Genomic DNA, 15,843 nt, shown 5'->3' on the forward strand with positions numbered 1-15,843 from the left:
ACCTCTCTTCAACTATGTGTGTTGACCCAAACAGACGCACATATTGCATTGAACACACACACAAATAGGACTAATATCTTTATTTGTGTTAACATTTCAACAATACAATTCTTGAACACATACAGGCCTACTGGTAGAAGCCAGGCCACAAATGGCTGGGCCCCTGAAAAAGGACTGTTTTGTGATTATTATACCGTATATATTTTCAAAAATAGTAGCACATTTCTGACTTACTTACACATTTATTGTTTTACCCTAAAACTCAAGCAATTGCTTAATATTCAACAGATTTTTACAAAATAACATTGGTTTTCTTGAGTATTCACTAGGTTTATCACAGGAGCAGGCAACAACAAAGGACACTATTACAGACATTGCCTATGCTGCGGGCCGCCCCTGAGGTGCAGTAAAGAACTGGTCAGACATCCTTATGGTGTGACACCTGGGTCTGGTTGTCTATGCAGTATGTTCAGTATGTGACATGAAACTCATGGAACATTTTTCAAATTGTACCTGGCTGCTGGCGTCAACCTGAAGACATAGATCAACGACTTTGGACCTTATTGTCCCCTAAGGGAAATTCTTTAACACAAAAATGTACGTTAAGAAATTTAAACCTGTTTGTAGACACAGGAAAACAACAGAGTAATTACCCTGTCCACTTTATAAGAATGTTTTCTGTTTTACCTGAGGGGTCCAAATACTTTTCACAATTCATAGAATAACACCCAGACACAAGTAGCAGGACGACTCAGGTAAAATAATCCAGCCAAAACTGTACAACAATATATCAAAACCAAATTTTGTAACCATATGGCACAAAAAAGTAAAGGAAATGAATACATTAAAGAACTACATTTATCTGATATGGAGACACCTGAATTAATCAAGGAAATAATTTTACTGTAACTCAAACTTAAAAAAGCTCTTCAAGACTAGATTATTTTTTGAGAGTTCAAATTAAATGGAGGCTGGGCTGAAAGATTCTAAAATTCCTGGGAGAACAAATTTATATTTATTTTTTGATTAACACATTACTACAACTAGGTGGGAAGCCAACAAGGCTTACTGTATAAGGGGTCAAATTATAAGTTATACAAGTTCCCTGGCCAGCCTCCATTCCCCCTCAACTCAGTTTTGTGGTACCCAGTCCACCTGCCATGGGTAAGGGTGGGGGAGTATGTTATGATGTCTAAAAGGCAAAGCTAATCTCTAGCGAACACTTGGCGAATGTTTGTTTATATTTACTAACCACGTTAATATGTGTCTCTCAGAGCCAGTGCCCCGCCTAGCCCGTTCCCCGAAATGTCAAAATCGTAAATATAAACAGCTAATGGCTCTGAGCCAGGCTTTTTAAAATTGGTGTTAGCGACTTTTTTTCAGCGTGCCGTGCACACAGGACGGACATGAAGCAGAGGGTAGCAGAGGAGTAGATATTGACATTTTACCCAAGTTACAATATTTAAAATGTTTGTTTTGTTATGGTTGTGCAAGTTTTAAATGGTTATAGTGAATATTTCTGTTAAAAATAATGTTAGGCTCAGTAAGGTTCTTGGCCTCTGAAGACCATGGGCCCCCCAAGGGCTGGGCCCTAGAAAGCTTTCCCACTTTCTACCCCTTATGGGCGGCCCTGCACACACACACACGCACGCACGCACGCACGCGCACACACACACACACACACACACACACACACACACACACACACACACACACACACACACACACACACTACATGTAAGAATAACAAAGGGCAAATACAGCCTTTGCACCCCTTTTTTCCCCGGGCTGATTTATAACAATATGTATAAATGTATGCCTGGATATTATATATTTAAATACATTCTTGAGCTTGTGTATGACCAGACATTTTCAATATTGCTAGGTTTCCAGATTACAGTTTGTGTATGTTGGTGTGTTGCCAAAATGTGATCCTCCCAAAAAGGGCTTTCAGTCAAATAAAAAAACATGCGTACATCTCAGGCAAATAAAAATCCAGTATCTCAAAATATATGAATATTACATGAATAAAATGAATACAGAAAGAGTATTAATTGTATTTTACAATAGAGACAGTGCATGAAATAGGCCACGCCCATCGTGGGGAAAACCGTTGAACACCGTTCCATTCACTTTGTATTGAAGGAGACCTGTCTTCTCCAAACAAACTTAATTAAAACTTAATCAAACATCCATTTAACAAAAAAACTTTACTTTCTTTAAAGCCACAACTCTTGTCTGTCTATACGAGCTGTTTTTGTGAAAAATTATTGAGTAATTTTCAATATTGAAGTGCTTTTTCCCGTCCGACCTGGCGAGGATGGAGTATACGTGAGGGTTAGCCTACAGCAGAAGGCTAACATTAGCCTAGCATACAGCATACATTAGTTAAGAGTTTTGTCTCGATATTGAAAATTACTCAATTTTTCACAAAAACAGCTCGTATAGACAGATTAGACTCGTGGCTTTAAAGAAAGTAACGTTTATTTGTGAAAGGCATGTCATATTAAGTTTGTTTGAAGAATACTGTGTTGTTCAATATAAAGTGAATGGAGCGCTGTGTATTGTTTTCCCCCACGATGGGCGTGGCCTCCGATTATGACGCGTTCCGCTCTGTCTCTATGGGCTGTTTTGCTACGTGTCTGTGTGTGGTTGAACGAACTGTGTTATATAAGTATGAGTGTATGGGAGGAGCCATTTAAAAAAAAAATCCTACCAAGCAATTATGAAAGACAGGTGGATCTTAGAATATGTGAACGTCCCAGTTACATGTCACATAACGTACATAGCCTATAGCCTTTGGGTCTGCTTCAAGCACATCTTTTTGTTGGTATGTTTAGGGTGTGTGGGAACGTCTGCACTCAAAAACACATCCAGCTAAAGTACAATATGCACATTTTCCTCATACATCTCACATGCTGTTTGAGAACATACTCAATTCAGTTCATTTAAAGGTGCAGTGTGTGTTATATAATATAGGAATATTTAGTGACAAAGGACATTTTACAAGGGTGAACAATGGCTTGAGTCGCAAGTTAAACATTAATTAAAAGGGTTCATTCCTATTATGTTGTTACACAATTGACAGAAATTGTTATCAAAATGTCAACAGTCATATTTTGACATAACCTGTTTGAGTGAATGTGTGCGCACGTTTGCAGATATTCAATAGATCAGTTTTTAATGTAGCCTACTCCACAATTGTATATTATCTAGACACTTTCTTTAAAAAGGTTTTTTGTATATCATTCTGTATGACCGATACCATTTATGAATTGTCATGTTTTCAATGCAGTTGCACCATTGTTCGGTTAAAATACATTTAATTGGGCCGCTACGGTGGCGTAGTGGATAGAGCGTGTACCATATTGGCTTCATTGCAGTGGTTGCCGGTTCAAATCCGACCCGTGGACCTTTACTGCAGGTCATCCCCCCTTTCTCTCTGTCTCCCCATTTCAACTCTAATAAAGCTTGAAAATGCCAAAAAATGATCTTAAAAATAAAATAAAAATGCATTTCATTATGCACTGATTTTATACCTTTTGTAAACTTTGCAGGTGGGAGTGTAGGTTGTGTCATTGGTCGGAGTAGACCCTATGAACCCTTAGAATATGTGAACGTCCCAGTTACATGTCACATAACGTACATAGCCTATAGCCTTTGGGTCTGCTTCAAGCACATCTTTTTGTTGGTATGTTTAGGGTGTGTGGGAACGTTTGCACTCAAAAACACATCCAGCTAAAGTACAATATGCACATTTTCCATGATACATCTCACATGCTGTTTGAGAACATACTCAATTCAGTTCATTTAAAGGTGCAGTGTGTGTTATATAATATAGGAATATTTAGTGACAAAGGACATTTTACAAGGGTGAACAATGGCTTGAGTCGCAAGTTAAACATTAATTAAAAGGGTTCATTCCTATTATGTTGTTACACCATTGACAAATTGTTATCAAAATGTCAACAGTCATATTTTGACATAACCTGTTTGAGTGAAATGATTAATAAATATCATATATTCAATCTTTGGTTAAGTTTTTTTGTGTTTCCTGAAAACTGAAAAAATTACTTTGGCCATTATTTTAAGAGGGTGACGATATGCAAATTTTCCATGATACATCTCACAAGCCATTAGCTGTTTATACTTACGAATTTGACGTTTCGGGGAACGGGCTAGGCGGGGCACTGGCTCTGAGAGACAAATATTAACGTGGTTAGTATAAACATAAACAAACATTCGCCAAGTGTTTGCTAGAGATTACCTATGTGCCTTTTAAACATCATAACATGATAGAGAGAGAGATTACCTATGTGCCTTTTAAACATCATAACATGATAGAGAGAGAGAGAGGGAGGGAGGGAGAGAGAGGGAGAGATAGATAGATAGAGATTACCTATGTGCCTTTTGTGTACCTATGTGTCAGAAACTGGGTGGACAACCTTGTCAACAAGCTGCTGGAAAGCTACAGCGGACCGACATAGAGCAAATTAGAACCACTGTTTAAGTGAATGGGGCTGGGCGAATGGGGAATTTTTTGAACTTATAGATATCATTATGAAACTTTGCCAGTTGATTACTGACATTAAAACAAAAACTTTTTGTATTACAGTATTTTCGAAAATGTTTAAATAAATATGAAAAATCATCAATATCTTACTAATGATGCGTAAATTTGCATCTGCAAAACCCCAAAATGTAGATGTTGGAAGAAAACAAAGTCAATTTGTTTTTAAATTTTGAAAACAAAACAAGTGTCCAACTGCCTGAAGCCTTTCCTAATCACATTTCAAATTTGATCAATAACCCATAGAAAATAAATTTTTTACACAATTACATTTCATGTGCTATGGACCAAAAGTGTCCTTTTGGAGTCTCCAGCTGGTATTTTAGGAAATGGCTAGACATTCCCTTGGAAAAAACTGTGTAAAAAATTCATTTTCTATGGGTTATTGATCAAATTTGAACTGTGATTAGGAAAAGCTTCAGGCAGTTGGACACTTGTTTTGTTTTCAAAATTTAAAAACAAATTGACTCTGCTTTTGTCCAACATCTAGATTTTGGGGCTTTGCAGATATGCAAATGTACGCATCATTAGTAAGATATTGATGATTTTTCATATTTATTCAAACTTTTTGGAAAATACTGTAATACAAAAAGTTGTTGTTTTAATGTCAGTAATGAACTTGCAAAGTTTCATAATGATATATATATAAGTTTAGAAAATTCCCTATTAGCCCACCCCCATTCACTTAAACAGTGGTTCTGATTTGCTCTATGTCGGCCCCCTGTAGCTTTCCAGCAGCTAGTTGACCAGGTTGTCCACCCAGGTTGTGATCGTGGAAGGTCCTGGATATCATTTCTGGTGAACAACCTTTTACAACGCTCTATGTCTGTTTTTCCAAAAAAAGGGGTTTTGCCCCCTAGGTATTGTGTGTTATAATTATTAAATCAATCTCATGATTGAGGATGTATGATCTATACTCATTAAAACATTTCTTACATTGTAATTTGATGGCTTCTTTTTTGTCATGCAGTATGAAAAAAGGTAAAGATTACTTAAAAACAAGAAATTAATAGTCACAATAATATGACTGATCAATAATATATTTCATTTTGAGTATATGATTGATTAATTCTGAATATTTTAGACATGTTACAACTGTCCCTGACATGCGTTACAACTGTCCCTGTATACTGGGACAGTTGTAACAGTAGAGAGTCTGTATTATAATTCATTTTGCAACCTTTACACATTTCATAAAACCACTTACCACTTAAAATATAAAAGTGGTATGTCTTTAATTTACCAGGAACAGTTAAGTACTGGGATGTTTTCCAAACAAAGATTTTTTGAAAAGCTGTATTTGGTTGTATGAAATAAAATAAAATGTGAAAAACTGGCTGTGCAAAAATATGGGTACCCTTGTGGTTTTGTTGATTTTAATGCCTGTAACAGCATGTAAAACTGATGACTTTAAACACAAAGTTGGTTGGATTATGTTGTTAAGCCTTGAACCTCATAGAATTGTCTGTTTAATCATGAGAAAATGTATTTTAGGTGCCTAAATGCAAGTTGCACTTCTCTTTGACTCTCTGCTGACCCAGCTTGGAATAAGTCCCATCAATGCTTGAACTAGCCTGCCGGCTGCAGACAGACACAGGATTCAAGAAAAACATGTTTGACCTGATGCTTCTTCTCACAAGATTATGTCAAAGTTTGAGTTATTTTGTGGGTGGAGTATGAGCAATAAGGTATAAAAAGGTTGAGGACTGAGTGAATGAGGCATAGGCGAAATGGCTCTCCACCAGCTACTGTGTGGTGTCACCGCGGTGATCCTTCTCTCAACCAGAGGTAAGACAGACATATTTTACCAGTTACCAAGAACTTAAATAGATAAATTAAGTTTTGCATTACTTGATTTTTTTTTATCAATACATTTTTAATAAATATGCACATTTGGCAATATCTATCAAACTTTGTTAAATTCGAAATTTTTGACAATAAAATCAAAATTATCGATTCTATGATGTAGTTGCAAGTGCATGTTAAAAGCAAAGTGGTCTCTCCCTGCCCTCAAAGCAGTCTGAGCGTCCAACTAGTTCCCCTCTGAGGTCTAGGGGTATTTTCTCCAATTTTACATACTTCTATAAATACCTATTTTAAATGTGCAAGAAGATAAATCATACCAAACTGTTTTATATGGAAATGTTCAGAACACATTAGGCCTTTGTTTTCTGAGGTCTACTTATGTCCTAGACCATTGTGTATATAAATAACTGGCTTAAATGCTGAAAAATTAATTGCGATTTTTGAAAAACCTGGAAATTTGTGTGAAAGGCAAGGCAAGGCAAGGCAAGTTTATTTATATAGCACAATTCAGACACAAGGCCACTCAAAGTGCTTTACAGGGGCAAGATTAGAATACATAAAACACATTATAAAACATTTAAAAGCGAATAAAAGAAGCAAATAAAATGAAAATTGCAGGTTAAAATGGAAACAAAAAAGTCTTCAGACTCGATTTAAAAGAACTGAGAGTTGCAGCATACCTCAAGTTCTCTGGGAGTTTGTTCCAGATTTTTGGTGCATAATAACTAAAAGCTGCTTCTCCTTGTTTAGTCCTAACTCTAGGGACTGTAAGTAGACCTGTCCCAGACGACCTAAGGGCTCTGGACGGTTCATAACGTATCAGCATATCAGTAATGTATTTTGGCCCTAAACCATTTATAAACCAACATCAGTATTTTGAAATCAATTCTTTGAGTGACTGGAAGCCAGTGTAAAGACCTCAGAACTGGGGTAATGTGATCTACTTTTTTGGTCCTAGTGAGGACTCGAGCAGCAGCGTTCTGAATTAGCTGAATCTGTCTGATAGATTTTTTTGGAAGGCCTGCAAGGACACTGTTACAGTAGTCAAGTCTACTAAAGATAAATGCATGGACAAGTTTTTCTAAATCTTGCTGAGACATAAGCCCTTTAATTCTTGATATGTTTTTTAGGTGGTAGTAGGCTGATTTATTAATTGATTTTATGTGTTTCTTGAAATTCAAGTCGGAGTCTACAACAACACCAAGATTTCTGGCTTGGGGTGTGGTTTCTAACATAACGGATGTAAGCTGTGCGCTGACTTTTAATTGTTCATCTTTGGCACCAAAGACAATTACTTCAGTTTTATCGTTGTTTAATTGAAGGAAATTTTGGCACATCCAATCATTGATTTGAAAGAAGAACCTTTAGTCATCCTGTTGAATTGTTTTGGCTCTTGAAATTGTTTCTCCTAAGCCTTAGCTTCAAAAATGCAGTGGAAATTTTCCAAAACACAGTAGGGAAGTGCACAAAACATGACTAATATGAAATTTGGTCCAGATGCTTTTTGGTAGAAATGTTGTCTCTACTTTCATTTCAAACATTAGGAAATTAGACTGAATGAAGACTTTGAACCACATATAATGATTCATGGGATGTATACTAATAAAAGTTAAAAAAACATTTTGTTTTCAAACAAACCATTAAGTAAATATAAAAACAATAATAACAAACTACTTTCACACTATGTATATACTCTATGCACTATTTACAAGGCTTAAAAGCGGTAGCTGGGGAGCTTCTGGGTCTTGCTTCTCGCGGTGTTTTCTAAGCCTGTAAGGGACTGACAGTATCACAAGAACATTCCCTGGACACAGGAGGACCTCTAGTTTGAGAGATACGCCCCGGCACGGCCGTAACAATTTGGGCAGACCCGTCCCCCAGCACAGTTAAAGTGCAAATAAAAACCAACATGGACTATCTTTTCCCCCTTTTGCGAGTGTGGGTTATTGAAGAAAAGCGTTGCCAAAGTCAAGATAATGTCAATCAAATCAGAAGTGGATCTGAATCTGAGTTGAGAAGGGTTTGCGTCGAGGGTGCGGATTTTGAGACTTAACTTATAGCTGTTAAGATTCAACGGACATTCAATATTCTTCCAGTATGTATTTGATTATGTCGTTCTAGAATTTAAAAAAAGTTGATTGTACAAGTGCTTGAAAAATCAATGTTTTTACCTTCATGCAATCGGTCAGAATTCTTCAATTGAAAAATGTAGTGCCACAGGTTTATAACTTATTATAATTTATGTGGGTCATTTAACCACTACACCTGTCACCTGTTCCGCTGACGTTCCTGTGTTGGTATTTGAGTGTGTCATGTGCACTGCACCTTTAAAGAAATGAAAAACAAACCAGCCTCAATGTGGCTCCTCTGGTTTTTCTAAAAACTAAAATCAAAACATTTCACACTCTCTTGTTGTCCCCAGGGCAGCAGTGGCTACTACGGTAGTTTACCACCACCAATATGACTGGGTGTGAATGAATATAACCCGGATGCCTCTAAAGTTTAACAGTTTAATACGTTGCTGAAGACTCACTTTTGTTGCATTGGCCACAAGTTGAGACTTTGACACTCCTGACTTTTTTTTTCATGTATGTTATTTTGTATTGTATCTTGTACAGCACTTTGGTCAACTGATGTTGTTTTTAAATGTGCTATAGAAATAATTTTGACTTTGACTCTTGTTAGTAGAGGGTGTGTTATCACTATTAATGAATATCATTGTCTGTTTCATCGTGACATGTTGTTTTTTATTGTTCCGTCTTTCAGGTAGTTGTCAAACTCACTCTCCAACTCATTCTCCACCAACTCACTCTCCCCCAACTCATTCTCCACCAACGCATTCTCCACCAACTCACTCTCCACCAACGCATTCTCCACCAACGCATTCTCCACCAACGCATTCTCCACCAACTCACTCTCCACCAACGCATTCTCCACCAACGCATTCTCCACCAATGCTGCCAAGTAAGTATCCGACTCAACAAGTTTACTCTTCAACTTTTGTTTCCTCCTGTCAGCTGTATAAACAATGGATGGTAAATATAGTAAAGATCTTATGCACCTATTAAGGTGGTTAAGCAGGAAAATCCCACCCCCTTTTTTATATATACTGTATACATGTTTTTAAATGTATATTCTTGTGTTTTCTTCAATTTTATCTACTCATTGCTTGCTATTTGTTTTATGTTTACACTTTGCTATATACATATATATATATATGTATACACATACATTTATATATATATATATACACATACATTTATATATATATATATATATATATATATATATATATATATATATATAAGTGTATATATATATACACATTTATATATATATATTTATATATAAATATTAGGGCTGTCAAGCGATTAAAAAAATGTATCTAATTAATTACAGGCTCTGTGATTAATTAATCTAAATTAATCGCATACTTATATGACACTGTTATGCCTGTTTATAAACAACTGTATAGGCTACCGTTCGTCTCTCTCTCTCTCTCTCTCTCGTAACTTCTGTCTCCTCCTCTCAGCCAGGTTACTACATTAAATAAATTTAGGAACTACTAGCGCTGAAAAAAAACACAAAAAAACAAGCAGGCTAAATGACTGTCAATCTCCCACAACAGACAGCGCTGCACTGCCACAGGTGCGGTGCGCATAGCCTATGCCGACTCATTCACCGTCCTTCTCATAGCCAAACATATTGACACACACACACACACACACACACACACACACAAAGGAGGAAAAAAGACAGGCATATGCTTGGAAGAGTGAGAGGTGGCGGGTGTCCGTTTGAAGGAGACAATCGCAGCTAGCAAACAAAAGTGAGACACAGGAAGATTGAGGGATACTGTTTTGAACCTATTGTTAATTAGGCACCTACTAAATCAATAATGCACAGACACTGCGGAGAGTAACATAAGACGTATTCCTACCTTCATGTTTATTTGCACGGAGCAGCCCATAACACATCCATAGAGCCCTCTCTATGCTTCTTTCTTTACTCTTTAATCCCGTGCGGGCCGTGTCAGCAAGATACAGGTGCAGCTCCGCTATCGCCTCACCTCTTTTGCACCGGGTCAAAGGGCAATATAGAAGTGCGATTAATCTGCGTTAATTATTTTAATCGCGTTAATTTTTCTGTGATTAATTAATCGAAATTAACGCGTTAATTTGACAGCCCTAATAAATATATACATTTATAAAAATTAAAATTATAAAATACAGTAGGGGAGAACGGGGTAATCTGAGCCACTTTTTACATTTGCTTCCCTCTAAGCGAGCTAAAATGATTTATCATTCAAATTTACAAATTTACCATTAATTCAGGATGTTTCCAAGAAATGGGCATTAGCAGAATTTTTTCAAGACAAAGGGCAGTGAAAATATGATTGTTTTAAAAAAAGTTGTCATGTGGCTCACTTTACCCCAGCTGTGGGGTAAACTGAGACAGACCAGTAAAATCAAGGGGGTAAAGTGAACCAGCTGGGGGTAAACTGATCCACTTAATTTTTCCACTCTGAAACTACCATAACAACACATATTGTAACAGTTAGAATCCTGAAAGCTAGCCACACATTCCAGAACTAATGTCGGACTAGTAAACAAATTATAGGGTTTGGTCAATTAAGCAAAGCAAATTTTCTAAACGCTTGAAAGTAACTGAACAAAATCAAATACAACATATTATAATTCAAAGGGTTTTAATAAGATTCAAATGAAAGATAGAACCAGTTAGATTAGAACACAGTCTGGGGGTCAGAACACAGGACCCTTAGAGCCAGCTTGTGTCTGGGGGTCAAAGCATAGGAAAACCAGAACCAGCGAGAACAGCCTGGGACTCAGAACACAGGAGAAGACCCAACTGGATTATAACATCAGCCTGTCATACAATACAACTAGGCCTACTCTACATTCCAGCCCTGAAGGTTACAGGGAAAGATGAGAAGGTGCTCTTTCCGTGTGGTTGCCCCAGGTCGTCTTCCTGGTGTATTTCCTTGGCATGATGGCTTTTCTACAATGGTAGAAATGGTAGAAAACAGGTAGCGGAATGTGAGGAGATATTCACTGATTTTGACCAAAAGTGATTTTGACAACAAGCGTTCTCCAGAATCACTGACTCCACTTTTAACAATCAACATGACCTTTTTCTGTAATCTTTCCCAAGTTGTTTTAACATATTATTCATGTAACATAGACTTCATTGCATGAGTAGCGGCACTTGAAATTTGGTCACATACATATGTCCAATGTTTACCTCTCTTATCATCTATCAGAATGTGGCATGGCCGTTCGTAACACCAGGATTGTAGGAGGTCAAGACTCCTCTCCAGGTGCTTGGCCCTGGCAGGTGGACATACACAACAGGGAGGGACACGTCACCGGAGGGTCCCTCATCTCCGACAGCTGGGTGCTGACGAATGCTTTCACCATTATATAGTAGGGGCCAACATTTCCTTTGATTTTGGTTTGATAGCTTGCCTTGCAACAGGTCTTAAAATGTAATGCGCCTTCTAGTGGTGATAGTTCTAGATTGCAACCCTCTGTGTTTACCCGTCCCTCTCATGATAAGTGTAACATCGCTTGAAAATAAAAGTTGTTTCTTTATTTCCTTAGAATGTGCATTTTATATGTGCATGGTAGAGAGGCACTAAGGCCGCCATGTTGCACCGCCATGTTTCTACAGTAGCACAGAACGGACAAACTTACGGCCTTTATACGTTTTTATAAATAGTGGGTGTCTGCTGGAAATGTGCCAAATAACTAAATACATCTTCACCTCATCGCTCCCAATAACTTCGTTATTGTGAAAAGACTTGGCAGTGGTGGATGATGCCATCTCTGGTAACTAGCTTCTTGTCCTTGAAGGCCACCGTAGCTTCTGTAAATTCTCCAAAATGGGATGTGTGGATATGGAGCGTTGCAATTAAGAACATTCACCAATAAGATGATGCCAAGATACACATTATTACACACACAGCACCATTTCAGATCCAATCACAATCAGGGGGAAGAAGCAAGATAATATGAAGCTACTAATGTGAAGGTTCTAACAAAAACCTAACAATTTTACTTCTGTCTTCAAAAAAGTGAAAGAACTGAGAACATAAAGGTGTATCTGGGCAGCCACAGCCATTCCGGTCCAAACCCCAATGAAACTTATCGGGCAGTTGAGAGAGTTGAATGCCATCCATATTACGATGGCTACAGCCCCAACAATGACATATGTCTCCTGGAGCTTTCGTCCCCTGTGGAATTCAATGACTACATACAGCCAGTCTGCCTAGCCTCCGCGGAGAGCACGTTCCACACCGGGACTAAAAGCTGGGTCACTGGTTGGGGGATCACTGATTACGGTAAGCTTTTAAAACTGTACATTTTACAGATAAACATTGCAGTTTGTCTTAAAGGTGCACATCAACTAAACTTTCTATAATTGCACGATTCTGAAGGTTATGGTTCTGTTCATATGATGGTAGTTGTAATTTATGAAACATTTTCTTAATAAAAACATGCTGAAAATTTCCATTTTTTAAAATGTCCATTTAGGAAGATATGCTGACATACTTCAGGAGGTGAATGTACGGATAGTGGGAAACAACGAGTGCCGATGCACCAATCCTCAACTCACAGAAAACATGATGTGTGCCGGGGGCAAAGGGAAGGATGCCTGTACGGTAAGCACCGCTTTTTAGAGGATTTTTTTTACTATTCAATATACAAGAGAGAGCAAAATAAAGCAGTAGATTTGTTATTAAAGATCTTAACAACAATCTAAATTCAAGGGAGGTGCTCATGGTGTAGTGGTTAGTATAATGTATATTTTTGTCGTGACTTTAAAAGCCGGACTTTACAATTATATATCAGTATCTTACACCAACAATTATAGACGGATGGATGGATGGATGGATGGATGGATGGATGGATGCATAGATAGATAGATAGATAGATAGATAGATAGATAGATAGATAGATAGATAGATAGATAGATACTTTATTGAAGTAATTCAGACATCAACTTCTGTCAATTCCCGATCCACAGGGAGACCAAGGGAGCGCGCTGGTGACCAAAACCTTCGATCGTTGGGTCGGGACTGGGATTGCGAGTTTCGGTAAGGAATGCGGCGAAGATCCCGGTGCCTACACGCGTCTGTCCCGGTACGAGGACTTCATCAGGAGGGTCACCAACCAAACCAGCGACACCGACGACGGCAGCTTGCCAGGTTTCATCACCCACAGGTCCATGGGAAACGACAGCGACTCACACTTCACCTGTCCGACTGCCCCACCTCCCACTACCGAATACCCACCTCCCACTACCGAATACCCACCTCACACTACCACGTTCCCCCCTCACACTACCAAGTTCCCCCCTCACACCACCACCGAGGACGGTAAAGGTGGCGGCAGCATCTTTGACAGTGGCGAAAACCTGATCCGCTTCTCCCACTTCACTCACTTCTTCTCACTCGGTGGTTTTCTGGTTCTTTCGTTCTATGCGCTGGTGTGAAAAAGAAAGGGTGAATATGTCTTAATGAGACTTTTAAAGGGCCCGTATTATGCTAATTTTTGGGGTTCAAATTTGTGTTTTTGGCATCTACTAGAAGTGATTTTCATGGTTAATTGTTTTAAAAAAAAGTTTGCTTTTTTTTCTCTCCCACTATCCAATTTCTTCATTACCAATTTCCAGCCCTATCTGAAAGGCTCCATTTTAGCATTCTTTTCATGTAGTAAAATATACAAAAATGTAAAACACTGGGATTTTCCACAAGAAACAAAACGTAAAAAAGTATGAGATAGAACGTGGATTGGGATTCCTTTACCCCTTTTTTCTTTCATTAAAAACAACGAGTCATGTGTTGATGTAAAGTGTTACAATCTTCTACGTATCATCTTGAACACATCTTGATTCAAGTGTTACTCTTGTTTAAAATGATTGGCTTTCAGAGAGATTTTTTTGTAATAAAAACATAATTAGTAATAATTCCCATTTCCTGTAATGTAATGGACAATAAAGCATCTTATCTAAAAATGATTTCATTTATTGATTTATTGAAAAAAAAAATCAGTACATGGTGTTGATGTATTTCTTAAAGGTTCCTGGGAAGTAATTATACGAAATGTTGAGTACAATACGATACGATATTGCAATTCATATCATGATAAAATATTGAGCGTGAGATTTATTCTAAATTTAATGTTGCACTGCTGATTAAAATAAAACTTACAAATAAGAATAATTCAACTTCATGTATCTTATTATGAAGAAGAGATTTCTGAGAGATTTAAACAACTTATCGCCAAAACAAAGACACTACTTCTCTACTGCTTTTTTTTAAAGAAGCATTACACCTATTTTTAAAATTAATTTTAAATATAAACTTAATTTAGGCACTTGTCTGCAACTTTAAAATGATGCATAAAATAAAAATAAACAAACAATAGTGTGATAGTTTCCCATTTGTCTCGGCTATGGTTTATTTGCTTATCAACTCTATTTTGTATTTAACACCGTTTTTACAAGCCATGCTTTTACCTAAATTGGCCTCTACATTAGGACTGTCAAAATGAGCTTAGTAAAATATTGAAAGTCGATTTGTATTTGTTATAAAATAAAATTGTAGTCTCAAAATCAATGTTTTTGCAGTGCACTCCCCTCCCGCCTCCCTTTCGCATGACCTAAGTTTGACCTCAAAATGATTATTGCACAACATGGTTTATAGCTGAGTTCACGTCAAGTTGTGTGATGAACATGTTACGGATCTTTGGACATATTTCCTTCACCTGCCTGGCGCGGAAGTTCGCCGACCTTACTGGGGATTTTAACCATGATTTTAACCTACGGTCGCGGTGGATTTATCATGCTATTAATGACCCGCAAACTACTTTCTCAGTCTGGTAAGCTACTCTGTGTAGGAGTTTTTCATTGTATAAGCATGTTTTTAAAGTGAACTGATACGTGTCGTTCCGAACTATGTACTCTGGGACCGGGATGACCAGGAGTGACCTGGTCAGACCACACTGCCATGCCCCAGCTGGGATAAACAAACAAGTTCTCAGAGACATTAGTCAACCATTAGTTGTAACGCACACTCAAATCCATGTTTGCATGCACCAGTTGACTGAATAAAATGCACCAGGACAGGAGAATGAGTTTAGAGTCGGTTCAGAGAAGACAACGTGACAACCAGTTGCCCAACCGCTCTCCTTGTCTCAGGCAAGTAAAATGAATTTGGTCTCAGTGTATCATTGTGTCTGTCTCATTGGTCTGTTTGAACTAATGCCAGGGTCTTGTCTTACACGCAAGGTTTAATATACCCAACATCTTGGTCCTACGAGCCGGAGCCCAAAATATCGCCAGGGCTCCATGAGCACCCGCTGCTCGTTGAGCACAGAAACAGCAGAGTAAACAGAGTGATACGTGCTTTCCCGTCAGTCTCTAAACACCACAAAAGCTCGAAT

General features: G+C 37.8%; 1 protein-coding gene across 1 annotated transcript; it reads left to right on the forward strand.

The window, feature by feature from the left end:
* Nucleotides 1-11,665: 11,665 nt before the first annotated feature.
* On the forward strand, nt 11,666-14,385 carry LOC307268980 (chymotrypsinogen B-like; the record flags this gene model as incomplete). The annotated part of the gene is made up of 4 exons (XM_080051801.1): nt 11,666-11,820; nt 12,472-12,737; nt 12,931-13,058; nt 13,424-14,385. 4 exons carry the CDS (start codon nt 11,666-11,668, stop codon nt 13,889-13,891), a joined length of 1,017 nt encoding a protein of 338 aa, XP_079907927.1. The 3' UTR covers nt 13,892-14,385.
* Between the last annotated feature and the right edge of the window lie 1,458 nt (nt 14,386-15,843).

Source organism: Ammodytes marinus (assembly GCF_949987685.1).
Source record: "Ammodytes marinus genome assembly, chromosome: 23".
In the NCBI taxonomy this organism is placed as follows: Eukaryota; Metazoa; Chordata; class Actinopteri; order Uranoscopiformes; family Ammodytidae; genus Ammodytes; species Ammodytes marinus.